This window comes from Narcine bancroftii, chromosome 3 (genome assembly GCF_036971445.1).
Source record: "Narcine bancroftii isolate sNarBan1 chromosome 3, sNarBan1.hap1, whole genome shotgun sequence".
Lineage (NCBI taxonomy): Eukaryota > Metazoa > Chordata > Chondrichthyes > Torpediniformes > Narcinidae > Narcine > Narcine bancroftii.
In genome coordinates this window covers 63,849,133-63,863,515 of record NC_091471.1, presented here as the reverse complement: position 1 = coordinate 63,863,515, position 14,383 = coordinate 63,849,133, and the positions used below count along the sequence as shown (strand labels likewise).

The following is a 14,383-nucleotide window of genomic DNA, read 5'->3' as shown; positions in this document are numbered from 1 at the left end:
TGGCTGTTTTCGTCAAACCAGTCCTTGTTTTTCCTGGAGGAGAAGCCCAGTACCTCTTCAGTGGATTGCAGTATGGTAGTCTTCAACTGATCCCAGAGGGTTTCAGGGGACGGGTCCGTGAGGCAGGTTGCAACGTCGAGCTTTGCTTTGAGGTTTGCCTGGAAGTTTCCTCTCGCTTCGTCTGACTGCAGGTTTCCAACATTGAACCTCTTTCTGGGGGCTTTATTGTTCCTGGGCTTTGGCTTGAAGTGAAGGTTGAGCTTGCAGCGAACCAGCCGGTGGTCAGTGTGGCATTCCGCGCTAGGCATGACCCTGGTGTGGAGCACATCTTGTTTGTCACTTTCTCGCACCAGGATGTAGTCCAGGAGGTGCCAGTGTTTGGATCGGGGATGCATCCAGGTGGTCTTAAGGCTGTCCCTCTGCTGAAAACGGGTGTTTGTAATGACAAGTCGCTGTTCTGCGCAGAGCTCCAACAGGAGGCGCCCATTGTCGTTGCACTTGCCGACGCCATGCTTGCCCAGGATTCCTGGCCAGGTTTCTGAGTCTTTGCCGACACGAGCGTTGAAGTCGCCCAGGATGACAACCTTGTCGGCTGTAGGGGTACGTTGGATGAGGTTGCGCAGGTCGGTGTAGAACTTGTTCTTTTCTGCTGGTTCCGCCTGGAGGGTTGGAGCATAGACACTGATGAGGGTGATGTGACGCTTGTTTTGAAATGGGAGTCGCATGGACATGATTCGGTCTGAGAGGCCTGTCGGAAGGTTTTCGAGTTTGGAGGCAATGAAGCTCTTGACCATGAAGCCTACACCAGATAGGCGTCGTTCATCCGAAGGCTTGCCAGACCAGTAGAGTGTGTAGCCCGCGCCGCGTTCTTGGAGGCTGCCTACATCTGCCAGGCGGACTTCGCTGAGAGCGGCTATGTCGATATCAAGTCTGAGGAGTTCATGTGCAATGAGGGAAGACCGACGTTCAGGTCGGTGGCTGTCAGCCTTGTCTAGCATGGTTCTGATGTTCCAGCATGCTAGTTTGAGTTTGTGAGCATCTTTTGAGGGGGAGGACGTGGAGGGGGAGGACGTGGAGGGGGAGGACGTGGAGGGGGGGGACGTGGAGGGGGAGGACGTGGAGGGGGAGGACGTGGACCTGTCCTCGGGCCTGCGCAAAAGAGCTTTTAGGTGGAGTGCAGTGCGCGCAGTACTGGCCCCACCCTTTACACCCATGGTTCGTGTGCCGTGGCCAAGCAAGCTGTGACGTGGCAGCGAGGTCCTTGAGTCGTAGGTTTTATATCGGAGTGGCCTTCTCCTATGCAGGTTTCTTACCCGGGCTGGAGGGGCCTGCCTCCCCTCCTAGGTCGGTCCATACTGCCCGGACCGGGGCCGAGGCCGCCGCAGTTCACCCTGTGCCTGGATTGGGGCCGCCGCCTCCCACTCTCTGCCCGGATCGGGTTGCTATAGCGTTGGTATAGCTACTGATAAATTCACATAAAAATCAACTGTGAAACGGGTAGGTTCAATGGTTTAATCTGCAGAGGATATAAATCTAAATGTCCAGAATGTAATCATTATACCTGAGTCTTCAAACACAGCAAGAGGCTATATATTCTGATCCCTTTGCTACTTACAAAGACTCAGAAAAGCTCATTTAATATTACATTGAGGCATAAGAATGAGTTTGAGAGTTTATTGTCATTTACATGAGTATAATGTATGGACCTTCCAAAATTCTTACTGGCTGCAGCCATGCAGATATGTAAAATACACTAATCACAACAGTTTTAAATTATTACAATATGTCATAAGAGAGGAAAAGTGTTAATAAATGTAAAAGAATCAATAAGTAAATATTCACTGTAGCAAATAGTGAAAAAGTAGTGTTACACTTGTGTAGACAGATCTTTTGGTGGTCCTAGTGTAGATGATGATTAGGGTCGTAGGGGGAGGTTCAAGAGCCTGATTTCTGTTTTGGGGAAAAAACTGTCCTTGAATTTGGAGGTGCTAGAGCAGCAAGAAGAGGTTGTGACCAGTGTGAAGGAGTCCTTCATGATGTTGGCTGCCTTCTTGAGGCAACACCTCACAGAGATGCTTTCAATAGATGGGTGTGATGGACAATTTGTTTTGGCACCATCTGGAGTCTTATCCACTTTCCTGGAAACTCAAGTTTCCAAACCCAAATGTCAGTATACTTTCACAGTAAACTTCAAATTCCCAAAGTAGTTCTATATACATAAACACAAGAAATCCAGATGGCTAATTCTTGAGCAAACAAAAAACAGCTGGAGGATCTCAGCAGTTAGGAAAGAAAGTCTGCAGCTGCTGGGGTCAAGTGCAATACAAAAACATGCTGGAGAAACTCAGCAAGTCATGCAGCAGAAGAGAGAAATTGACCCTTTGAGACTAAGATGGGAAGAGGGGATAGCAAACTATAAAAAGGAGGGGGATGGGCTGGGGAGGGGCTGACATAATAGAACAGTGGACAAATAAAGGTGGGAGAGGTAGAGTGAGGAACTCGTCAGGGGAGTAAACCATGACAGGGAGTGTGGGAAAATGGGAAAAGGTGGAAACAAAGGAACCGAAAAGGGGGGCATTCCATAAAAATGGAAAATTCTGTGTTCATGCCATTGGATTTTAGGCTTCCCAGGCAGAATCTGACATGAAGTTCTTGAAGTTTATGATTGGTCTCACTTTGACAATGGATGGTTGGAGGAAGGGAGTGTGAGATTCTGCCTCCTGGATATCCTGTTTAGTCCATGAATGGAGGCAAAAGGGGAAATGGAAGAATTAGCCTCACAGAAAGTATTTAATTGGTTGGAAGGATGGGTTGGAATGGAAGAGTGAATGAGGGAGTCACAGGGAGAGTAGTCCCTGTGAAAAGAGGAAAGGGCTGGGAAGGGGAAGATGTGACTGGTCGCAGGATTACATGTTTGTTGGCAGAATTTGTCATTCTGGCTGGTCCACAGAAAAAGAATCTCAGGGTTGTATACAATGTCATGTATGTACTCTGACAATAAATCTGAAATCTGAGTGAAAAGGCATTCTGGTTCAGAATTCTATCACAGTATCTAAGAAAAATTACTGATTGGAAAATGCCACACCTTTCCTAAACAAAATGATCCTTATGCTTTTTTGGCCTGCTATTCAGTAGGAAGTTTATATTGCTTTTTTGTCATACAGTATTTTTCCTTATTTTCACTCAGTTAACAAACAGAGAAATAAAGCATAAATTCAAATTGAAAAGAAATTATCTCACATAATCAAAGAAAAGAATTACATTTATTGTCTGCCACTGGCCTCATAATATGGATCTCTTGATGGAACTTGTTAGCTGAGGGTAGTGATTTAGAATTTCTTTCCTCTAAGTCACTGTCTCTCCTCCTAAAAATCTGCAAACATAACCACTCTCCCAAAAACAAACTACCTCTAACTCTCCAGTCTCGCTGTTACCCACTTTTAGCCATCCTCTCACATCTCCAACCTTTCTTTCCAACCTCCACTCCCTCCTCCCACCCCACCCTGTACTGATCTGAATGTGTTTTATCCTCCCAAATAATTGCCTCTCCTACCAGGATTTTGCCCCATGACAAGGTCAGACAACTCTGATCAAAGTTAGGAGAAATACTTGGCATGGCTGTGACCAAGGTAACAAATTCTCCTTCCTTCCGCTTAAGCCTCCTTTATCGCTTTACATGGTTGGGCCTCAACACTATTATCCAGATGGTAACAAACTGCAGAGAATGGTAAATGCAGCTCAGGCCATCAAGAAAATCAATTTTCCCTCCATCTACTCCATACTTGACCCTCACTTTCCTGGGGGAGCTGCTAAAGTAGGCTTTTTCAGGTGCATTCTCCACCAAGAATGCGCCTGCAGAAGCGGAAACGGCCCTGTGAATTGCTGTTCAGGTGGCAGCGCTAAAAGCGCAGCACTGGCCACCTGAAGGGACAGCTGCCCCGGATGCACCTCTGAGCGCACTCCGACTCCCGTCCCTTTGGGATGTCAGGTTTGGGATAGCTGGCTGACAGAGATCGGACAGCTGGTGCAGGCTATCAGTGCGGGGATGTCCCACACGGGACGTCCCCATACTGATCCCACTACCCCGATCTCTCCCAACAGCAATCGATATGAGTCTCCACATTGTGGGGTGGTGGCATGGGCTGTCAGTGTGGGGACATCTCACCCACAGCCCTATATCAGTCCCCATACTGTCCTCAAATTCAGAATTAAACTAGAAAATCTGCAGTGGCTGGGGTCAATTGCCATACACAAATGTGGTGGAGAAACTCAGCAGGGTCACCTGGCATCCATAGGAAGTAAAGGGTAACCAACATTTCGCAACATTGGGCCCTTTGTCAGGTATAAGAAGAAAATACGCAGATACCTGAATAAAAAGCTTGGGAGGAGAGGGGAGGAAGGGAAAGGAGAGAGGGAGGAGCACAGCCTAAGGAAAAAAAATGGTAACCAACTTTTTCAGAGCACTTGAAAATTGTCTGATCAAGTCCCTCCATGTCTGGAGGAAGGCCTGAGTTTGGAAATTGATCTGAATTTCTCTCAGTTTCTCTCCTTTAAGACATTTAAAGCATTTTGCAATTCTTGCTGAACTCTAACACTTCTCTCAATGTTTCCTTCTACATCCATAATGTAATTGCAAGCATCATGGATTTTTCCAATTAACGTTGATAATTCCTCTAAGCTGAATTCTTTCATTGGCATTTCATTAACATCTTCATTTTGCAGCTGATCTTCATATAAACATTATTGATCCATTTCAATGGGTTTCATCATCACGTTCACTGGAATGTGAATGCATTGGTGCATAGTGTCACGGTCCAAAGTTTCAAATCCCAGATCTTTTTCAATCTCCATAATGTCTTGAGAGACATTTTAAATTTATGTTTCAAATCTAGAGATGTCATTTGCATTATGCAGTAAAAGATCATGTTAAACAGTTCTCCTGTTGCTTGCAGTCACTTCAGCCACGATTCACTGATGTATTCGATGCATTCTTGATGCTCTAACCTCTCCAAAACTGCGTTAAAGTTATGGGATTTTCTCCTGTTGTAGCTTTAAAAGGCTTGAGAAAATGTTCAACGCAAATAATAAGCCTTGAACGTGACAATGACAGCCTGAACCTTGGGCTGCAGCATTTCTTTTCCAATGTCATCCATTTATGTTATTAGGTATATCACTTTCTCCGCATTTCCTTTTTTCACTCATATTGTTTGTAAGGGTGCATTTTTACACACACATTTAGAATACACCTGTATTACAGTGCAGCCACGGCCTTCCCGCTCAAAGTCTAGAGCAATACTAAAACAAGTTAAGCAATAATGAAGTTGAACGAAAGTAGCCGAGTGGTGAGCATTGCTAAATTATTCCACCACTGTTGGTAATGCATTATTAATAAAATTTAACAATTTTTGGTTATTTTATATTAAAATTATAAACAGCCCTATATCAAAGCCTGTGCTAAACAAAACTTTGTTGTACGGGGTATGCCTGTATTTTGCTATAAATTGACAGTTTCTGCTAAGCATAAATACTCGAACTGATAGTGGCATGAAATGCAATTCTGTGTCCTGTCTGCAAAACTATTAAGTAATTTCAGTGTTCTCATTTGTGCAGGTTGGACCAACTGATAATAAAAATTACAATCTCATTTTTGATAAACTTCAAGACATTTCAGAAGAAGGTAATAACACATTTGCTCAATTGATGAAGTATAAATATCTCTTTATCTCTTTAAACAGACAATTCCAAGTCCTGAACTTGGTAGCATTTTCTCAGTTGTTTTGAAATTACTAGAATATATGATTTAAATCAATTCTATCATCAAAGTACAATTTTTAAAGTGAACAAAATTTCTGGATATTATCCTTAATTTATGTTCTCAATAATTTCATCAAAAACATTTAAAACCTATTTCCTTTGGTCCATGGGCTTGAATTCTACCACACAGTGTGTTTACTGTCCACGTTTTCAATTGCTGATCAATTTTATAGCCAACTTACCAATGCTTCCAAGTAAAAGCACAAAATGCTGTGGAAGCTCAAAAGGTCAAACAGTCTCCTTTATGTAGCAAAGGCAAAGATACAGGACTGATGTTTCAGGCTTGAGCCCTTCATCAAAGTATGAGAAAATGCTGGCAAGCGTCTGAACAAAAGGTGGGGGGGGGGGGGTGGCAAAGGTAGGAAATGTTAAGTGGATAGCAAAAGTAAAGTACTGTCAATATTGGAAAGTCAAATGAAAATCAGAAAATTCTGCAAATACTCGGCAGAATTTTTGAGGATCTGTGATGAGAACATTTCACTTTGGACACTTCCTTCAAACTGGAAGACAATCTAGCAAACCACCTTTTTAAAAAAAGAGCAGATCAGGAGAAAGGGATGAAGAATAACAAGATTCTAGGAAAAGTAGAGCAAGAAATTTATATATGGCCTAACCAGAAGATTGAAATGTATTCCAACCATTAATTTAGTATTACATTAATTTCCTCCCAGTCATTACACTTAGTTTCTGATTGATTTAGTATTTTTCTACCAAGGGGAAATTACAGATCTTTGGACAGAGTTTAAATTATGCTGTAATCTTATTGGCATCATTTACATGGGTGTGAGAACAATAGTCTCATTGTTTCAATTCTCTTGATAAATATGACTCTGTCCCTTGCTGTTTGCTTTGTGGTTTTTAAACGGAATTGCCATATTAACTGAGGTTTTATCTTTTGTATTTCTAATGCCATTGCTCAGACTTTTGTTAATGGACCTATTTGATCAGTCAAATATTGTGAAGTTGGTCAATACTAACTTTTCAGATGCACCTGATGACCTTTGCAGTAATGAGATCATGAGTACCATCAGACTACCAGAATCTAAATGAATATTATCTTTTTTTAATATTAATCAGCAAAGAGAGAGCAGCCAATTATGGTACAATCTAGCTGTGATTTTAGATAAACTCAGCAGGTCACACAGCATCCATAGAAAGCAAAGATGTTATTTTTAATTTTTATCGAAAATAAACTTTATTCACAATAAATTATTTACAAAGGAAAACCATTCAAACTCTCTTCTCACCCTTATTTTCATATCCATATGTTCCCATCACTGTTCATTGTTATCTTAATCTTGTCATTCTTCCCTCCATCTGCTATTTGAGGAGATTCCCCACCGACTCAGCCCTCTTGCTAGTATCCTCATGTTGGCTGCACCAAGCATCAGTGCATTCCTCAGCAAGTACTCCTGCAGCCTGGAATGTGCCAGTCTGATAGTTTATGTGAGGAAATTTAGGTTTCGGGCAGACTAAAGTGTGTCTTTCACCAAGTTGATGGTGCAACATTTTGGACCTGAGCCCTTCATCAAGGGATGAATAAAATGGTGCAAGGAGGAGGGAATAAGGAGCAAAGGGAGGAGAACAGACCAACAGTTGAGCTGTTTGAGGAGATAACTAAGATTGGTGCAGGCAGGATGGTAAATGTTGCCTATTTGGACTGTGGTAAAGCATTTGATAAGATCATATACTGAAGGCTGGTCTGGGAAGTCAAATAGGGGAAGTGCATATGACAGTAAATGATAGGGCTCTAAGGAATGTTGTTGAACAGAGGGATGTTGGGATTCAAGTCCATAGTTCCCTGAAAGTCACAGATAGATAGGGTAATCAAGGCATATGGCAAGCTTGCCTTCACAGGTTTGAACTCAGGATTTGATATTTGTGACAATGTTATACATTTATAAAATACTGATGAGACCGCACTTGAGATTTGTACACCATTCTGGTCCTCACAGTAGAGGAAGGAGGGAACACAGAGGAAATTCACAAAGATGTTGCATGGATTAGAGTATTTTAGTTGTGGGGAGAAATTGAATAGGCTGGGCTTGTTTTCCCTGGAGCAAGGGAGCACCCAGGTAAGCTGATAGAGTATTTGAAATGGTAAGAGATACAGATCAGGTAGAAACTCAGAATCATTTCCCTGTGGTCAGGGTATCAAACACAGTTGGCTGTATTTTTAAGGTGAGAGGAAGAAGTTTTAAAAGTGATCTGAGGATTAAGCTATTAGTACAAAGATAGTTGTGAACTTCTGGAACTCACTGCCAGGTGAGGTAGTGGAATCAGATAAAATCACTACATTTAAGAGGCATTTATAAAGACCTTTGCGGAAACTGCCAAAATGTTTGGCCTGGAAGTCAGCCTAAAGAAAACTGAGGTCCTCCATCAGCCAGCTCCCCACCATGATTACCAGCCCCCCCACATCTCCATCGGGCACACAAAACTCAAAACGGTCAACCAGTTTACCTATCTCGGCTGCACCATTTCATCAGATGCAAGGATCGACAATGAGATAGACAACAGACTCGCCAAGGCAAATAGCGCCTTTGGAAGACTATACAAAAGAGTCTGGAAAAACAACCAACTGAAAAACCTCACAAAGATAAGCGTATACAGAGCCGTTATCATACCCACACTCCTGTTCGGCTCCGAATCATGGGTCCTCTACCGGCACCACCTACAGCTCCTAGAACGCTTCCACCAGCGTTGTCTCCGCTCCATCCTCAACATCCATTGGAGCGCTTACATCCCTAACGTCGAAGTACTTGAGATGGCAGAGGTCGACAGCATCGAGTCCACGCTGCTGAAGATCCAGCTGCGCTGGATGGGTCATGTCTCCAGAATGGAGGACCATCGCCTTCCCAAGATCGTGTTATATGGCGAGCTCTCCACTGGCCACCGTGACAGAGGTGCACCAAAGAAAAGGTACAAGGACTGCCTAAAGAAATCTCTTGGTGCCTGCCACATTGACCACCGCCAGTGGGCTGATAACGCCTCAAACCGTGCATCTTGGCGCCTCACAGTTTGGCGGGCAGCAACCTCCTTTGAAGAAGACCGCAGAGCCCACCTCACTGACAAAAGGCAAAGGAGGAAAAACCCAACACCCAACCCCAACCAACCAATTTTCCCCTGCAACTGCTGCAATCGTGTCTGCCTGTCCCGCATCGGACTTGTCAGCCACAAACGAGCCTGCAGCTGACGTGGACTTTTTACCCCCTCCATAAATCTTCGTCCGCGAAGCCAAGGCAAAGAAAAGATAAAGACCTGAATAGGCAAGGCACAGAAAGGTATAGACCTAATGTATGCAATTGTGTTTGCTGTAGATGGCCAAAAGGGTCAGCAAAAACACAGTGGGCTGAATCACCCATTTCTGTGCAATACAATTCTACGACTCTGAGTTGGACATCGAACATAGAACATTACAGGCACTTTGGCCCACGATGTTGTCCTGACCTATATACACTGAATCTGCAAACTAAACCTTCCCTACCTCACACCCATAATCCTCTATTTTTCTTGCATCCTTGTGCCTAAGAGTCTCTTGAATGTTCATATTGTACCAGCCTCCTCCACTACTCCTGGCATTGTATTCCAAGCACCTACTACCCTTTGTGTAAAAAAAAAACTTACTCTGATGTCTCCCTAAACTTTCCTCCCCTCACTTCGTACAGATGTTCTCTGATGTTTGCTACACTTGCCCTAGAAAAAGGTGCTGGCTGCCCAGCTATCTGCCTCTCATAAACTTATTGCTCTTTGCTCAAAAGAGAAAAGCCCTAGCTCTGTAAAGTTGCCTCATAGGGCAAATTCTCTAATTCAGGCAGCATCCTGGTAAATCTCCTCTGCACCCTCTCCATAGCTTCCACATCCTTTCAGTAATGAGGTGGTCAGAACTGAACGCAATATATAGCTTAGCTAAGAAAAAGTGTTACAAATGGCAAAAGAGATCATGTTTAATTTCATAAAGTTGACTTGTTATCCAATCAATTCTCTGAACATCAAAGCAAATATATTTATTTGAAAAAAATCTTACAAGAATAGAATTAATATTCACTTTGCTGATGTTGTTCCTCAATTCCCATTAGTACCTAATGGTATTTATACAAGTTTTCCTATCTCTCACCACAGTTACTCAAATGTCAAGAGATCCCCCATGGAAATGAACAGGCATCATGCCACAATTGCCAGTCATGTATTTGTTTCCAAGCTAACTACTTTTATCTGTTTTTGATCAAGAGTCTGTGCTGATGGATATATGGAACAAGCTGCCAGAGGAATTGGTAGAAAGTAGTACAAAGAAGTGGATTTGACAATGGCTGGATGGGAGAAGCCAGAGAGTAGAGGTGGAAGATTGATTCTCAGATTGGAGGCCTGTGACAAGTGTTGTTCCTCAGGGATCGGTGCTGGGACCATTGTTGTTTGTTATCTATATTAATGATCTGAATGATAATATAGTAAATTGGATCAGCAAGTTTGCAGGTGACACTAAGATTGGAGGTGTCATGGACAGCAAAGAAGGTTTTCAAAGCTTGCAGAGGGATCTGAACCAATTGGAAAAATGGGTTGAAAGATGGCAGATGGAATTTAATCAAGGCAGGTATGAGGTGTTGCATTTTGAAAGGACAAACCAAGAAAGGACATTCACGGTGAATGGTGGGGTATTGAAGGGCACTTCTCAGTGATACAGATACATAATTCCCTGAAAGTGGTGTCACAGGTAGATGGGGTTGTAAAGAGAGCTTTTGGTACATTGGCTTTCATAAATCAAAGTACTGAATATAAGAGTTGGGATTTTATGGTAAGGTTGTATCAGACATTGGTGAGGTCAAATTTGGAGAATTTTGTGCAGTTTTTGTTACCTAACTACAAGAAAGTTATCAATAAGATGGAAAGAGTGCAGAGAAGATTTACTAGGATGTTGCCCGGACTTCAGGAATTGTGTTACAGAGAAAGGTTAAACAGGTTAGGACTTTATTCCGTGGAGTGTTAAAGAATGAGAGGAGATTTGATAGGTATATTTAAAATTATGAGGGGGATAGACAGCAGAAATGTAAATAGGCTTTTTTTCCACTGATGGTAGGTGAGATACCAGCCAGAGGACATGGGTTAAGAATGAAAGGAGAAAAGTTTAGGGGGAAATGCGAGGGGGGAAATACTTTATACAGAGAGTGGTGGGAGTGTGGAACGAGCTTCCAGTTGCGGTGTTGAATGTGGGCTCATTTTTAACATTTAAGAAGAATTTGGACAGGTATATGGATGGGAGAGGTATGGAAGACTATAGACTAGGTGGAGGTCAGTGGGACTAGGAAAATAATTGATTCAGCACAGACTAGAAGGGCTGAAGGGGCCTATGGTTCTATGGTTCTATTTGAAATGGTTATTGCATCGTAAAATTTCAGAGGATATGGCCAATTGCAGGCAAATGGGATTAGCTCAAGAAGACACTTTGGTCAGTATGGATAAGTTGACCCAACAAGCTTGTTTCCCATGGTGTACAATTTTACAGCGGGGCCACACGGTTAGTGTAGCGGTTAGCGCAATGCTATTACAGCCCCCGCAACCCATGTTGGAATCTGGTGCTGTCTGAAAGGAGTTTATACATTCTCCATGAGTCTGTGTGGGTTTCCTCCAGTGCTCCAGTTTCCTCCCACCATCCAAAACGTTTAGGGTTGTAGGTTAATTTGGGAGTAATTGGGCAGCATGGGTCAGAATTGGCTTCTACCATTTTGTAAATAAAAACTTTACGTTTTCATGACTACTCTTTCCCAAAAATTGTCCTAATGACTGGACTCTTCCTTCCTCCTCCTGAAAATGAACAAATGGGTAAAATTATTTGTAGTTGATAGTCTTAAAGGAGCACTAGGTTTGCAAAAGACGTGTTATTTGTTGTACAGTACAAAGAGATTTGATAATGAGATAATGAGCCTGAGAAATATTGACTTTGAGATTTCCTCTTTGTTAAATAAGCAAGTGATCCTTGTGCTGTGGGTGGTTCGAGTTAAATGGAGCAAATCTCTTCCAGGCGGGGAGGATGCCCGTTAGAGGTCCAGGATGGAGGAATGGAAATAAATTTGCCACTTTTTGTTTTGAGTACACATGTTTTGAGTGACTGGGCCAAAGATGTATTTTTAATGATAAGGTCACTCATGTTCCATTGTCTGTGACAAAAATTAAGCGCTGGATAGCGCAGATAACGTCATCATCAGTGCAAATCGCCACTTTATAGGGGCATTAAATTTCCATAAATCTCAGCGGAATCTTTTCTTCTTTAGTTATATTTTGTTGGCTTTTTGGTGTTCTGATAAACTAAGTATGTCACAGCAGATAAAAAGGGCTTTAAACAAAAGTTAGACACATTCCTTCAAGGTAACAGTAGTGAATACTTTTGTTCTTGCTACAATGCTGTGGAGTACACTGGAGACTGACCTGGAAATGAATCACCATGGGAATGCTTTGTTATTGTACCAATCAATGCTAAATCTTCTGAACTCCAAGGAATACAGTCCACAAGCCACTAAACATTCCTCATATGCTAATCCCTTCATTCCAGGAATCATTCCTGTAAATCTTCTCTAAACATTCTCCAATGCCAGCACATCCTTTCTTAAATAAGAAGCCCAAAACTGTACCCTGTACTCCAAGAGCGGCCTCACCAGGGCTGTAAAAGCCTCAACATCACATCTCTGCTCTTATAGCCTATTTCTCTAGATATGAGTACCAACCTTCTTCACCACCTAATCAACCTGGAGGTAATCTTGAAGATATCCTGCACAAGGACTGCGAAGTTTGAATTTCTCCCTATCCAAATGATACTCTGCCCATTTATTCCTACCACCATAATGCATGACCATACACTTTCCAACATTGATTTTCATTTGGCATTTCTTTGCCCACGCTCCTAATCTATCCATGCCTCTCTGCATCCTTTCTATTATCTCATCACTACATGTCCCTCCACCTATCTTGGCACCATCTGCAAACTTAGCAATAAAGTCATTTATTCTGCAATTCAAATTATTAACATAGAATGTAAAAAGAAATGACCCCAACACCACCTGTGTGGAAATTCACTGGTAACCAGTAGCCAACCAGTTTAGGATCCCTTTATTCCCACTCTGTTTCCTGCCAATCAGCCAGTGCTCTACCCACGCTGGTATCTTCCCCGTAATTCCATGGGGTCTCATCTTGTTAAGCAGACTCGTGAACAGCACATCATCAAAGGCCTTTTGAAAGTCCAACTCCTTTGTCTAGCCTGCTTATGGTTTCCTCAAAAAATTGCATTAGGTTTGTTAGGTGAGATTTTCCCTTAAGGAAATCATGCTGACTTTGGCCGATCTTGTCATGCACCTCCAGGTACTCCATAACTTTAACCTTGACAATCAACGCCAACAAATTCCCAACCATCAATGTTAGGCAAACAGGTCTATAATTTCCTTTTTGATGACTCCCTCCCATTTTAAATAGTAGAGTGACCTTTGCAATGTTCAAGTCCTCCGGAACCATGCCAGCATGTATTGATTTTAGGAAGATCATTACTAATGCCTCCAAAATCTCTATAGCTACTTCTTCTTTCAGAACCTGAGGGTGCATTCCATCTGGGCTGTGAGACTTATCTACCTTTGGACCTTCTCTCTGGTGATTGTGACTGCTCTCACCACTCTTTCCTGACATGCTTGAAAGTCAGGTACACTCCTAAAGTCTTCCACGGTGAATGATGCCAAATACCCATTCAATTCCCATTACAATTTCTCCAGCATCATTTTCTATCAGTCATATATCTTCTCTCACCTCTTAATAACAAAAAAGCTTTTTGATTCCTTTCAAAGTTCGTCTTTTCCTTCTTAATGACCTTCTTAGTTGCCTTCTGTAAGCTTTTATAGCTTTCCAGTCCTCTTTCTTCCCACTATTTTTTGCTTCATTGAATGCCTTTTCTTTTGCTTTTACCTTAGCTTTGACTTCTCTTGTCAGCCACAGTTGTGTCATTTTACCATTCAAATATTTCTTCTTTTTTTGGAATATACCAGATCCGCATCTTCCTCATTTCTTGTAGAAACTCCAGCCACTGGTGCTCTGCCATCCTCCCTGCTCATGTGCCTTTCCAATCAACTTTGGCCAGTTTCATCTCATACCTGTGAGGTCCTCTTTATTCCACTGATATACTGTCACATCTGATGTTCATTTCTCCCTCTCTAACTGCGGGATGAATTCTATCATATCCTCCTAAGGGTTCCCTAGTACAGAACTGGCATTTCCCTGGTTGACCCAGCCACAAGATGTTCTAAAAAGCTGTCCTTTTATTGGGATCCAACACCAATCTAATTTTCTCAATCAACCTATATCTTGAAAACCCCATGACTATAGTAAAATTTCCCCTTTTGCATTCCTTCTTATCTCCATCTGTAGTTTGCACACTGTTTGGAGGCCTGTATAAAACTCCCATCAGGGTCTTTTTACCCTTGCAGATTCTTAATTCTACCCACAGGGATTTAATACCTTCTGATCCATGTCTCCTCTCTCCAACGATTTTATTCTATTCCTAACCATCAGAACCACCCTATCCTCACTGCCCACCTTA

General features: G+C 42.4%; 1 protein-coding gene across 2 annotated transcripts in view; it reads left to right on the top strand.

Annotated features, from left to right (window-relative positions):
- Positions 1-14,383, top strand: part of ca9 (carbonic anhydrase IX) — a 102,362-nt gene that overhangs the window by 37,680 nt on the left and 50,299 nt on the right. For both annotated transcript variants that reach the window (XM_069924197.1, XM_069924196.1), the window contains exon 6: positions 5,611-5,677. In XM_069924197.1, the coding sequence (XP_069780298.1) occupies positions 5,611-5,677 (67 nt within the window). The remainder of the gene's footprint in view (positions 1-5,610; positions 5,678-14,383) is intronic.